The sequence below is a fragment of the Ammospiza caudacuta genome, chromosome 10 (assembly GCF_027887145.1).
Source record: "Ammospiza caudacuta isolate bAmmCau1 chromosome 10, bAmmCau1.pri, whole genome shotgun sequence".
In the NCBI taxonomy this organism is placed as follows: Eukaryota; Metazoa; Chordata; class Aves; order Passeriformes; family Passerellidae; genus Ammospiza; species Ammospiza caudacuta.
This window is the reverse complement of record NC_080602.1, coordinates 5751305-5764966: the sequence shown is the minus strand read 5'-3', so window position 1 is coordinate 5764966 and position 13662 is coordinate 5751305. Positions and strand designations below refer to the sequence as shown.

Below are 13662 nucleotides of genomic sequence, written 5' to 3'. Positions count from 1 at the left end.
GAACAGGCCATGGAGATCATCAAGTCCACCCTGTGCCCTGACACTGCCTTGTCTCCCCTGAGCCTCCTCTCCTCCAGGATAAACAACCCCAGCTCCCTCAGCTGCTCCTCACAGGACTTGTGCTCCAGACCCCTCCCCAGCCTTGTTGCCCTTCTCTGGACACGCTCCAGCCCCTCCATGTCCTTCCAAAATTGGGGGGCCCAGAACTGCAAACAGCACTCGAGGTGCTGCCCAAGCAGTGCTGAGCACAGGGGAAGAATCCCTGCCCTGCTCCTGCTGGCCACACCATTCCTGAGCCAGGCCAGGAGCCATTGGCCTCCTTGGCCACCTGGGCACACTGCTGGCTCATGTCCAGCCTGCTGTCCATCAGTGTCCCCACGTCCCTTTCTGCCTGGCTGCTGTCCAGCCCCTCTGGCACCTTGTGGAGGGAGGGAGGCAGGGAGGGAACGGGTCCAGATCCAATCCTTCCTGAAATGTGGTGTTTGCTGGCACTGCCAGTTTCCACATCTTGTTATTTCCATATTCTGGCACAGCTCAAGTGCAGCAACTTGCTGGCAAAGAAAGTCAAAACCAAGCAAAGATCTGGTACCTACAGCAACCCGATCTCGGGTTTGCTGACACCACCAGTACCCAGATCTGGAATTTTTCAGATGCCTGCACAGCACAATTCCAGCAATTTGCTGGCACAGAAAATTACCATCAGGAAATTTCTCAGTGCCAGCTCATCCCTCACCCAGATCTGGTGTGCGCTGGCGCTGTCAGTGCCCACATCTGGAAATTTCTCTCTTCTAGCACCACCCATGTCCAGCAATTTGCTGGCAAAGAAAGCTAAAACCTGGCAATTTCCCCTTGCCAGCACTGCCCAATCGGGAGTTTGCTGGCCGCAGGACCCCAGGAAAGAAGGAAGGAAAGAAGGAAAGAAAAGAGGAAGGCATCCAGATCCAGTCCTTCCTGGAGCCTGAAATGGGCTGTTTGCTGGCACTGCCAGTGCCCAGATCTGGAAATTTCCCTATTCTGGCACAGCCCAAGTGCAGCAATTTGCTGGCACAGAAATCCAAACCCTGTGGCAGCTTCCTGCTACCGGCTCTGGCACCGCCCCCACATCTTGTGTTTCATGTAACCAGAACCCAGATTTGGAAATTTCCCGGTGCCAGCAGAGCCCAAATCTGGCAGATTTCTGTCGCTGGCAATGACGCCACCCACATCTGGTGTTGGCTGGCAGCGCCAGCGCCCAGATCTGAAAACTTCCTGGTGCTGGCACAGCCCAAGTGCAGCGATTTGCTGGCACAGAAAGCCAAAGTTTGGAAATTTGCAGGTTCTGGCACCAGCACCATCCAGCTCTGGTGTTTGCTGGGACCGCCAGTGCCCAGATTTGGAAATTTCCCGGAGCCTTCACAGCCCAGGTCTAGCAATTTGGTTTTAGCTAGCTTAGGAAGAGAAGTTCCTCTTTCTGTGGAGGAACTGTGACTTTCCTTTTTCTTGGAACTGTTTACACCTGCTCTGGACTGAAAACCCAGACAAACACCGGCAGCAGCAGCTCACACCTGTGGCCCCCCGAGCTCGGGGACGCTGCATTCCAGCACCAGAGGGACTTAGAAGAGACCAAGGCAGCCAACTACAACCCACAAAAAGGACTTCCTGAATTTGCCATCTCTTCAGCACTGTCCGAGGCTTTATTTAATATTATTCATTTTTCATGCTTGTGAATACTTCACTTGTGAAATAAACTGGGGTTTTTTTTCACTTTTCTCAAGGGAAGTCTTTTCCTGAACTAGTAGGGGGAGGGGCTGCTTGAATTCGCTTTCTAGGCGGACCCCTTTTGGAGGTTTCCTCCCAAAATTAGCCCTAAGCAAGCACAAACAGTCACCATGAAAACTTCACCAGTGGCATCATTTCCTGGTGGCAAATCTTGCGACAGAAGCTTGACCTTGTTCTCCATGAGAGATTCTTGGGAAGAGCAGACAGGAGAAGATTCCTGGAAAACAGAAACAGCTTTCCAGAAGTGAAATGAAAATGAAAGAAACAATCCAAGATGTTTTCCTCTATTTATTTCTGCGCTCCCCTTTTCCATGTTGGGGCAGGCGCAGGGGCCGTCCCGGGGGCGCGTGGGGCTCGGACGTGGGGCTTGTGGGGCCGGCGGGGAACGGGCGCAGGCACCGACGGCCGAAATATCGGGAACTTGGGGGTAAAGATTGGGAAAAGCAACTCGGGACCCCCACAATGGCCCAATTCCCCCCCAAGATTCACCTGCCGGCCCCCAAATCCCCCACATTCACCCCAAAATCCCTCCCATCTCCCCAAATCCCATCCAGGACCCCCACGACCCCTCACGGACCCCCCCAAAACCTCACCCGGGAGCCCCAAACCCCCCCCCCAGTTCCCCCCAAAAAGCCTCAACTACCCCCAAAATCGCCTCAGGACCCCTCCAGCCTCGGCTACCATCCCCAAATCCCCCCCAATTCCCCCTAAATCCCCCCCCGGACGCCTCCACCCTGGCCCGGCTGCTCCCGCTGCTGCGCCCCCCCTCCCCCGCCGCCGCCTCTGCCGCGCTTGGCTCGGCGCCGCTTATGAGAGCCCAGAACCCACCCAAATCCCCCCCAAAACCGGCCTCGGAGCCCCAAAATCCCCCCAATTGTCCCAGAGTCCCCGCAAATCCCCCCAAAATCCCCCCCGGACACCTCCGCCCCGCCCCGGCCGCTCCCGCCGCCGCTGCCCCCCCGCCCCCTTCCCGCCGCCGCCTATGCCGCGCTCGGTTCGGCCGCGCTCGACGCGAGTCCAGAAACGGCCCCGATTCACCCCAAAACCGGCCTGGCAGCGCCCCGATCCCCCCAGCAGCCCCAGAATCCCCCCGATTCCCCCCAACCCCCCCGCGGACACCCCCAACCTGAGCCGGGCCGATCCCGCCGCCACCATTGCCGCGCCCGCAAGCCCTGAGCATTTTGGCGGGAAACATCCGGGGCATTTCGGCGGGAAATTCCCGGAACTCCGGCCCGAAAAGTCGGGGCTTTTGGGCTTCAATCCCCCCCGTTCTGGGCATGCATTTGGGTGGGGATTTTGGGGGTGAAAACCTGGGAATGTTTGGCTTGAAAATCGCGACTCTGGGGGTTCCAGACCGGGACCTTTGGGCCCTGGAAGGCGAAACAAATTGGGGAAGATTTGGGGTTCAAAATCGGATTGTTTGGGGTTCAAGCCCGGCATTTCTGGGCTTCAAAACCCGAATCTTTCAGCGATGGATCTCCGGATTTTTGGGGTAAAATCCTGCATTTGTAGGGCCTGAGAAAGGGGGGGAAATGGGAATTTTGGGTCCTTGCAGGGAGAAAATCTGGAAGTGTTTAGGGCTCCAACCGGCATTTTTGGGGTTAAAAATTAGGAATTTCTTTCTGCCTGGCTTTCAGGCTTTCTGTTTTACCTTTTCTTTCCTTGCTGAGCTGCAACGGCCACAAGTTCAGCTCAGCATCCCTCCGGGACTGTCCAAATGCCTCCAAGTGCCCTGAAAACCCACTCGGGAGCCCCAAAATGCCCCCAGGTCATCCCAGCATTCATCTCGGAGCCCCCAAAATGCCCCCGTTTCCCCCAAAACCAGCTCAGCTGCCCCCAAATCCCCTGCGGACTCCTCCGACCGGGCCCGGCTCCTCTGTCGACGGGAGCCCCGAACCGGCCCCAGCTGACCCCAAACCCCACTCGGGAGGGAGCCCAAGGTGCCACCCGCACGCCCCAAATCCCAGCTGTGCACCCCAAACCACACCGAGACCCCGCACGGTTGGATTGGGTTTTGTTCCATTTTACTGGATTTTCTCTCTCCCGCACCCGCCCGGGGCCAGCAAGGGAGAGCCCCAGGGCCGGCCCGGGCACGGGGACAGGTGAGAGCCGTGAACGGCCGGGCGGGATCGGGGAAAAGAACCGGGCACGGCCGGGCGGGATCGGGGTAAAGAACCGGGCACGGCCGGGCGGGATCGGGGCAAAGAACCGGGCACAGCCGGGCGGGATCGGGGTAAAGAACCGGGCACGGCCGGGCGGGATCGGGGCAAAGAACCGGGCACGGCCGGGCGGGATCGGGGTAAAGAACCGGGCACGGCCGGGCGGGATCGTGGAAAAGAACCGGGCACAGCCAGGCGGGATCGGGGTAAAGAACCGGGCACGGCTGGGCGGGATCGGGGCAAAGAACCGGGCACAGCCGGGCGGGATCGGGGAAAAGAACGGGGCACGGCCGGGCGCGACCGGGGTAAAGAACTGGACACGGCCGGGCGGGATCGGGGAAAAGAACCGGGCACGGCCGGGAGGGATCGGGGAAAAGAACCGGGCACGGCCGGGAGGGATCGGGGAAAAGAACCGGGCACGGCCGGGTGGGATCGGGGAAAAGAACCGGGCACGGCCGGGTGGGATCGGGGTAAAGAACCGGGCATGGCCGGGCGGGATCGGGGTAAAGAACTGGACACGGCCGGGGATCCCCGGAAGGAATATCGGGGGGGAATCCGAGACACGGTGGGGAAACATTGGGGGAAAAATGGGGAAAATTAGGAAAACACGACCCCAGTTAGGGTTAGGGTTGGGGTTGTTGTTGGGGTTGGGGTTAGGGTTCGTTTTGAATTAATGTCTTTTGATTCTGTCTTTAAGTTTTTATGAGGTTTTTTTTTTTAATTCTAGCTATTTTATTTTGATGATGAAAAATAGTAAATAAATAAACACAATTGAAAAAACCAAAAGGAGAAAGTGAGACCAGGACCTGCTAGCCTAGAGATTATGGGAGTGCAGCTCACTCAATGTGCCAGTGTCTCACCACATCCTTTCCTCATTGGGCCTCTCCTATTCCTCTTTGGCCATGTTTTCTTTGTGTCATCTGTGCTGCTCTTTGTTACTTGGCATTACAACGGGGCCACACATTGACACGTTTGGGGGACAATGGATCCAAAAGATCCTGTCTAGTCAAAGGTTTTCTACCTAGGTGTGTTCTGTGCTCACCAAAGGCCTGAGCAAAGAAACCAAGAGAAGTGTGCCCAAATCCCAAAGCTTTGCTCCTTTGCAATCTCCCACTGATCTGGCTCACAGGTGTCTTCAATCACAATTCCATAGGTAAGAAGAGGTCATGTATTTCACTGGGAAATGATGCACTGCTTTGGCAAAGTTCACCTGTATGTATATTTATCCGGGACAGCAGTGCAGCTGTGTTGTTTGCACCTTGTTTGCAGAAGATCATTTGGGATCTCCTTTTTGTATCTCCTGCAGAAAGGGAGCTCTTAATTATACCACGCTACCTAAACCACATTGGGACGCAGCTCTGTAGTGGTTCACAATGAAGCAGACGGCCTGCTGTGTCACTGCCAGCCCTGCTGAGCCTGCGAGGGACTGTAGTGTATCCCATGCCTGTTTTGCCTCCAAGCAGAGCTTGGTTTTCCTCATTAGTGTGAAGTAATTACAAGAGTAATATAATGGGCAATTAAACTGGCCACTTTGGAGGATATGCTCATGCTTTGGCATGTCAGTCCTGTACCTCATGCACCCAAGGCTTGTTACTCATCATGAAATATTTTAACAAAAAACCTCCGCTCTCATGTTACATCTGAATAAAACTGCATCAGATCATCAAGAATTCTGCTGTCAGGAACAAGACAAGAGCCTTCCGACACTCACTTGCAGCTGTCCCGGATTGCTGCAGCCCTTTGTGCAAAGCTGCTGCAGACAGAGTGTTTGGAGTTGGTTTGGGCCTTTATGAAAGATCTGTGGAGCAGTGTGCAGGGCTCTCCTGGCAGGAAACTTTGTCCAAGCCCAGGGACACGGTGCCGGCAGGAGCGGAGCGGCCCCGCTCCCAGCCCGAGAGTCTGTGGGCTGAGCCACGCCGGGGAGACAAGGCAGCGAGGGGCTCCAGCCCAGCTGCTTCACTGCCCTGCCCGCTCCATGGAGCTCTGCCGTGGGAGAAAGCCGACACCGGATGAGTCCCCGAGCCTCCATCAGCTGCTGGAACTGCTCCGTGACAGCTCCTGTTCTTCCGAGAGAGACCCCGGCGCCTTCTTGGAACGCGTGTCATGGGGGATTCTGTTTGATAATAAACTGTTGGGGGTTTTCCACTTTCATCTATCAGTAATAATTTCCCATTGCTGGAAAGGGATTGCAGGAACACTTTAGAGGAGACAACTTATTGCACAGTATCCTGTTTGAAGTTGTCTGAAACTGTGTGAGACAGATGGCTTCACACAGGAGCATCCCCAAGGCTGCTGAGGGGAAGGCACAGAGGAAGACAAACCCAGTATTTCTAAGGGAACTCCTTGACACCAAACCAACCTGAGTTGTCAAACAGCAGACCTGATGTTTCGAGACATGGGCCACAGGGGAAACCTTTCAGTGTGTTTGGTCCAGGCTGGGCTATGCTTAAGGCAAAGGTGTGTCAGTGTGTTGGATAATACTCTTTTCTTGACCTAGAGATGGGGCAACTGAGAGGTGTTTTAAAAACTTTTATTCCATTTTCAGTGTCATGAGAAGGGTGAGACAATACAGATGTTATAATTCACGCCATCACAATCAGAAGCCAACTACTTCCTAAATATTTTACATTATAAGTGTTTCTTGGTCTTTCAGCCTTTTGCCATGCCATGTTGTAGATGCGTTAAAGCCAATTATTTAAAAATACCCCTTGTGGGTCCCACTACAATGCATCTTTCATAGCTCTGTTTTTCCAAAGTCTTATTTGCAAGGCCATCTTTAGAAATATTTTTCTAGCTCCATTACTCTATCAACAATATCTGTCCTATTCCATGGAAAATTTTAAGTTAGCATTCCTTGTCTCAAGATTTATATACAGATTCATATTTTGTGGGCCTTCTATTAGGCTCTAAAAACTTTCTACAAACCCATTTCCCACATCAGTGGACTTGGCTCCTTCTCTCCTCATTGTGCCTGGCAAGCACAGGAGCCCAGAGCTCCTGCAGAACCCATCCCAGCACTCAGTGGGAGCAAACTTGTGTCCAGTCCTCACCCGGAGCTGCGGTGCCCAGCATTCCACCACTCTGGAATGAGGAACTGTTCCTGCTCTTTCAGAAGGAGCTAAGGAGCTTTGGCCTTCAGATCAATTGTCTGCAGGCTCCTGCAGTGCCTGGTGCTGTTCCCTTGCCAGAGGCACCCCAGGCCAGGGGGGCACATCTGGGCTGCTGTGTCTGGCTCTGGGGCTCCCTGTTCTGGGCAGTGAGGAGGAGCTGCAGAGGCTCTGCAGGACTGACAGGATGGGCTTTGGGGCTGGCAGGAGAAGCTGAGGGACCTGGGCTGCTGGAGCTTCTGAACAGGAGGCCCAGGGCTCCTCCTGCAACTGCTCCAAGGGTGGTTTCAGAGAATCTCAGAATCAGCAAGGGTGGAACAGGCCATGGAGATCATCAAGTCCAACCTGTGCCCTGACACTGCCTTGTCTCCTCTGGGCCTCCTCTCCTCCAGGATAAACAACCCCAGCAGCTCCCTCAGCCGCTCCTCACAGCTCTTGTGCTCCAGATCCCCCCCCCACCCCCCCGCCTTGTTGCCCTTCTCTGGACACGCTCCAGCCCCTCCATGTCCTTCCAAAATTGGGGGGTCCAGAAATGCAAACAGCACTCGAGGTGCTGCCCAAGCAGTGCTGAGCACAGGGGAAGAATCCCAGCCCTGCTCCTGCTGGCCACACCATTCCTGATCCAGGCCAGGAGCCATTGGCCTTCTTGGCCACCTGGGCACACTGCTGGCTCCTGTGCAGCCTGCTGTCCATCAGTGCCCCCAGGTCCCTTTCTGCCTGGCTGCTCTCCAGCCCTTCTGGCGCCTTGTTGAGGGAGGGAGGCAGGGAGGGAACGGATCCAGATCCAATCCTTCCTGAAATGTGGTGTTTGCTGGCACTGCCAGTTCCCAGATTTTGATATTTCTCTATTCTGACAGAGCCCAAGTCCAGCAATTTGCTGGCAAAGAAAGTCAAAACCAAGCAAAGACCTGGTACCTACAGCAACCCGATCTTGGGTTTGCTGACACCCCCAGTACCCAGATCGGGAATGTTTCAGATGCCTGCACAGCACAATTCCAGCAGTTTGCTGGCACAGAAAATTAGCATCTGGGAATTTCTCAGTGCCAGCAAAACCTAAATGCAGCAATTTTCTGGCAAAGAAAGCCAGAACCCAGCAGCTTCCCAGTGCTGCCACCAGCACCACCCAGGTCTGGTGTTTGCTGTGCAAGTGCCCAGATCTGGAAATTTCCCTGTCCTGGCACAGCCCAAGTCCAGCAATTTGCTGGCACAGAAAGCCAAAATCCGGCAATCTCCTGATGCCAATACAGGCACCCAGACCTGGTGTTTGCTGCCACTGCCAGTGCTCAGATCTGGATATTTCCCTGTTCTGGCAGAGCCAAGTCCAGCAATTTTCTGGTAAAGAAAGCCACAATCTGGCAATTCCCTGCTACCGTCATTGGCAATGCCAAGATCCGGTGTTTGCTGGCACCACCAGTGCCCAGATGCGGGAATTGCCCGGTGCCAGCACAGCCCTAGTCTAGTGATTTCTGGCAAAGAAAGCCAAAACCAAGCAAATACCTGGTACCTACAGCAACTCAATCTTGTGTTTGCTGACACCACAAGTGCCCAGATCCAGAATTTTTCAGGTTCCTGCACAGCATAATTCCAGCAATATGCTGGCACTGAAAGTTCACATTTCACAATTTCCTGGTGCTGGCACATTCCCCACCCAGATCTGGTGTGTGCTGGCACTGCCAGTGCCCACATCTGGCAATTTCCCGGTGCTGGCACTACCCATGTCCAGAATTCGCTGGCAAAGAAAGCTAAAACCTGTCAATTTCCCCTTGCCAGCACTGCCCAATCTGGAGTTTGCTGGCCGCAGGATCCCAGGAAAGAAGGAAGGAAAGAAAAGAGGAAGGCATCCAGATCCAGTCCTTCCTGGAGCCTGGAGCCTGAAATGGGCTGTTTGCTGGCACTGCCAGTGCCCAGATCTGGAAATTTCCCAATTCTGGCACAGCCCAAGTGCAGCAATTTGCTGGCACAGAAATCCAAAACCTGTGGCAGCTTCCTCTTACTGGCTCTGGCACCGCCCCCACATCTTGTGTGTCATGTAACCAGAACGCAGATTTGGAAATTTCTCAGGGCCAGCAGAGCCCAAATCTGGCAGATTTCTGTCGCTGGCAATGACGCCACCCACATCTGGTGTTGGCTGGCAGCGCCAGCGCCCAGATCTGAAAACTTCCTGGTGCTGGCACAGCCCAAGTCCATGGATTAGCTGGCACAGAAGGCCAAAATTTGTAACTCTGCAGGTTCTGGCTCCAGCACCATCCAGCTCTGGTGTTTGCTGGGACCGCCAGTGCCCAGATTTGGAAATTTCCTGATACCTTCACAGCCCAGGTCTAGCTAGCAATTTGGTTTTAGCTAGCTTAGGAAGAGAAGTTCCTCTTTCTGTGGAGGAACTGTGACTTTCCTTTTTCTTGGAACTGTTTAAACCTGCTCTGGACTGAAAACCCAGACAAACACCGGCAGCAGCAGCTCACACCTGTGGCCCCCCGAGCTCTGGGACGCTGCATTCCAGCACCAGAGGGACTTAGAAGAGACCAAGGCAGCCAACTACAACCCACAAAAAGGACTTCCTGAATTTGCCATCTCTTCACTACTGTGAGAAGTTTGATTTAATATTATTCATTTTTCATGCTTGTGAATACTTCACTTGTGAAATAAACTTGGGTTTTTTCACTTTTCTCAAGGGAAGTCTTTTCCTGAACTATTAGGAGTAGGGGCTGCTCGAACTTGCTTTCTAGACAGACCCATTTTGGAGCTTTCCTCCCAAAATTTGCCCCAAACCAGCACAAACAGTCACAATGAAAATTTCACCAGTGGCATCATTTCCTGGTGGCAAATCTTGTGACAGAAGCTTGACCTTGTTCTCCATGAGAGATTCTTGGGAAGAGCAGACAGGAGAAGATTCCTGGAAAACAGAAACAGCTTTCCAGAAGTGAAATGAAAATGAAAGAAACAATCCAAGGTGTTTTCCTCTATTTATTTCTATGCTCCCCTTTTCCATGTTGCACTGCTTCTCCATCCCAGTAATTCCAGATGCACCTCACCTCTAAGATTGGTGACTTAGTGATTTTTAGACACTCTAAAATACCATGAGCCACACAGAGTTTTCCTTCCCCTGTTTTTACTGGAAAGCAACACTAGATATGTAAGTGCAGTGCTGGGCTCAGGTAGGAATCCTACCCCAAGGGAAGTGTCCCGACAGTGTTTGATCCTCAGCAAGGACAATGCCCAGCAGCGAGCGAGGGGATCACTGTGCCAGCGTGCAGGAGTCAGGGCTCTGCATTTGGGCTCAAGGCTGCAAAGTTCCCGTGTTTGGGCAGACGGAGGGGCTGTCCCCGGGGCGCGCGGGGCTCGAACGTGGGGCTCGTGGGGCGAGCGGGGAACGGACACGGGGACGAACGGCCCCGGTGCTTCAGTTGCAGCGGCGGCAGCGGCAGCAGCGGCGGCAGCAGCAGCGGCAGCAGCAGCGGCGAGAGCACCAAAACAGATACTTCTGAACAGTCTTTCTCCTTTACTTTCTCTTTGTCTCTTTATTTCTCTTTCTCTCCCTTTCCCGCTGTCGGGCACCCTTCTCTCAGTGTCCGTTTCCCAGCGTCCCTCTCCTCTCCCCGCCTCCCTCTCCCCTGCAGGGCAGGGCCATGCCCCCGGCCCGCCCCCGGCCCCGGGCGGGGCTGCCCCGTGCCCGGCCCCGGCCGTCCCGCCGCGGTCTCGCCTCCGCCCGGCTCTGGCCGTACTGGCGGTGGCGCTGCTGGGCGGGCATCAGTGCCTGGTGCGGGGGCGGCATCGCCGCCCTTCGGCTCCGCCTGGCCCGAGCCCGGACCCGGACCCAACGCAGGGTCCGGTCCCGACCCCGGTCCCGGCCCCGGCTTCTCCCGGGGCCCGCGGAGCACACACGCGGCGCGGCCGCTCCCTCCGCCTCCGCTGCGGCTTCCCCGGCCCGAGCTCCGCCGCTCGGCAGCGCGGCCGCCGGCCCCAAGCCACCAGGGCCTGGGGCGGGTGGGGATGCCGGGCCCGGGGCGGGTGAGGGGCGCTCGGGGGCCGTTGCTGGACCCGGGCCGAGCTCTGAAAGCCGCGTCCCGCCCGCAGGGACGGCGCAGGAGGCCCTGCAGGAGCGGTACCGGCTGGGATCGCTGCTGGGGCGCGGCGGCTTCGGCAGCGTCTTTGCGGCCACGCGGCTCTCGGACGGCGCCCCGGTGAGCGGCTGGGCCGGCGGCGGACGCAGGCAGAGGGGAGGGAGGAGGAGGAGGAGGATGCGTCTGGGCATGACGGGCGGCGAGCTCAGCCCGCTGCTCTCCCTCGCTCGCAGGTGGCCATCAAACGCGTGCCGAGGGATCGCATCCGGCACTGGGGCGAGCTGGTGAGTGAGCGGAGCCAGCGGCAGCAGCCGGGCCGTGCCGGGCGAGGAGGAGCCGGGGCCCGGCGCGGTGGGAGCCGCCGTGAGCCCTGCGGGGAGAGCGGGCGTGGGTTGAGCGGGGCATGCAGAGCATCCCGGGCTGGCTGAGGGCTCCCAGAGCCCCGGCACGGCCTCGGCCCCACTGACGGCGTCGTGCTCCTCCCGCAGCCCGACGGCACCAGCGCACCCCTGGAGATCGTGCTGCTGGCCAAGGTGTCCGGTCGCTGTGGCGGTGTCATTCAGCTCCTGGAGTGGCTTGAGCTCCCCGACAGCTTCCTGCTGGTGCTGGAGCGTCCGGAGCGGTGCCAGGAGCTCTCGGGTTTCCTGGCGGAGCGGGGGTTCCTGCCGGAGGAGGAGGCGCGGGAGCTGTTCCGCCAGGTGCTGGAGGCCGTGCGGCACTGCACCAGCTGCGGGGTCCTGCACCGGGACATCAAGCCCGAGAATGTCCTGCTCGACCTGGCCAGCGGGCAGCTGAAACTGATCGACTTTGGCTGTGGCGCCTTCCTCCAAGACACAGCCTACACGCAGTTTGCAGGTGAGCCCTCGCAGGGTGTGCTCCTGGGCATCTCGTGGCCCAGCCTGGGTGCAGCACTGGGATGGGATTGATGCTAAGGCCGAGTTGTTCTGGGTGGGAGGGAGAGTGGGTTTTCTCCACTACTGGGTGGGTTTTTCCTTTGTGTGTCATGGTTGGGCCTTCCTTGTGTTTCTTCTGCCCTCTTCCAAGACCAGTGGCTTCTTTTCCATCCCCAAGTTTGTGCACAAGTCCCAAGTGCTGGTGAGAGGGCAGCGCTCACCCCGTGTGCCTCTGGGGCGGCCCCACAGGCCCAGGGATGCTGGGGCCGGGCTCTGGGAGCAGCAGCAGCCCCCTGCTGAGCTGTGTCTGTGTTCCACAGGAACCCTGTCCTACAGCCCACCAGAGTGGATCCAGCACCAACGCTACCATGGCGAGGCAGCCACGATCTGGTCCCTGGGCCTCCTGCTGTGCCACCTGGTCATGGGGAAGCACCCATTCAGGAGGGGCCAGGAGATCATCCGGGGGCGAATCTTGTTCCCACGATGGCTCTCTCAAGGTGGATCCTCATCTCTGGGCACGGGGGGAATACCAGTGCTGGGAGACAGCAGCGGGCTCATGGGCAAACCACTCTGGCAGCTGCTGAGGAGGTTGCACATGTCCTGCTCTCCTGCTGTCCTCCAAACAGAGCATCCACGGGGAAGTTTAGGCCCAGCTCTGGGCACACCCAGCATGACCTGGGCATGGGAACAGGAGGGCAACTTCTCCAACTGACTGGTGATTTCTGGTTTCTCTCCCCAGCGTGCCAAGATGTCATTAAGAGGTGTTTGTCCATGCAACCCTCGGACAGGCCATCCTTAGAAGATCTTTTCTGTCATCCTTGGGTGAAGGGTGTTCCTCTGCCCTAGAAGACTGAAGAGATCCACGTGCACAGTTGGATCCAGGGGCCTGGCAGGTACCAGCTCCACACATCTCTTGGCAATCAGTGGCAAAGCAAACCAGGCTGGTTTTGTCCTGCCTGTAGCTCTGAGCAGGGGTCAGCAGAAGGGAACATGCAGCTCTTGGGCTGGAGCTGAGCTGGAGACCCGGTGTGACAAGCACTGGTGGCCACCATCCCCCTGGTTTTGTTTGTATGGTTCATGGATGGCTGGGGCCCTGGGCAGAGCCCTGACAGCCTGGTCTGACCCCAGGGAAGGAGAAGGAGCCCCTGGAGAAGCTGTTCCAAATGGGGCTGGTGCTGGAGACACCAAGGACAACCTCAAAGATGACAATCTCTTCCTTGGCCTGGCCAGCTGAAGATGATGGACTTGGATTCTGGCACCTTCTTCAAAGCCAGGCTCCAGGTCCAATTTGCAGGTGAGTCTATAGGCAGGGGGTTGCTCCCGGATCTGGGCATGGCACAGCTGGGCACCAAAGGTTCCCCCTTTGCTGGGGCAGATACAATGAATTCTTCAGTCAGCTGCCCAGCTGCTTTTTGGCTCTGGGCAGCTGCTGAGGGCTGGATGTGCCGTGGCTGGCTGCAGGCTGGGCACATGTGCTGCCCTCCTGCTCTGCTGCCAAAGGCAGCAGGGATGGGCAGCTCTGGGCACTGCCAGCATGGCCTGGGCACCGCAGGCCTTGGCACAAGGGCACAGGAGCCCTCAGCTGACGGGCGGTTTCTGCTTTCTCTCCTTGCAGCCGGGCTCTGCGGCTGCTGAGGCTGCTCTGGGCTCTGCCAGGGCTCAGCTGGGCTCAGCCCTGGGCCCAGCT

At 57.0% G+C, this 13662-nt stretch overlaps 1 protein-coding gene across 1 annotated transcript; it reads left to right on the top strand.

The window, feature by feature from the left end:
- Positions 1 to 2740: 2740 nt before the first annotated feature.
- Positions 2741 to 12821, top strand: LOC131562151 (serine/threonine-protein kinase pim-1-like). The gene is made up of 6 exons (XM_058811720.1): positions 2741 to 2997; positions 10968 to 11202; positions 11316 to 11366; positions 11571 to 11937; positions 12296 to 12472; positions 12715 to 12821. The coding sequence occupies exons 1-6, from the start codon at positions 2741 to 2743 to the stop codon at positions 12819 to 12821; spliced, it is 1194 nt and encodes a 397-aa protein (XP_058667703.1).
- Positions 12822 to 13662: the final 841 nt, after the last annotated feature.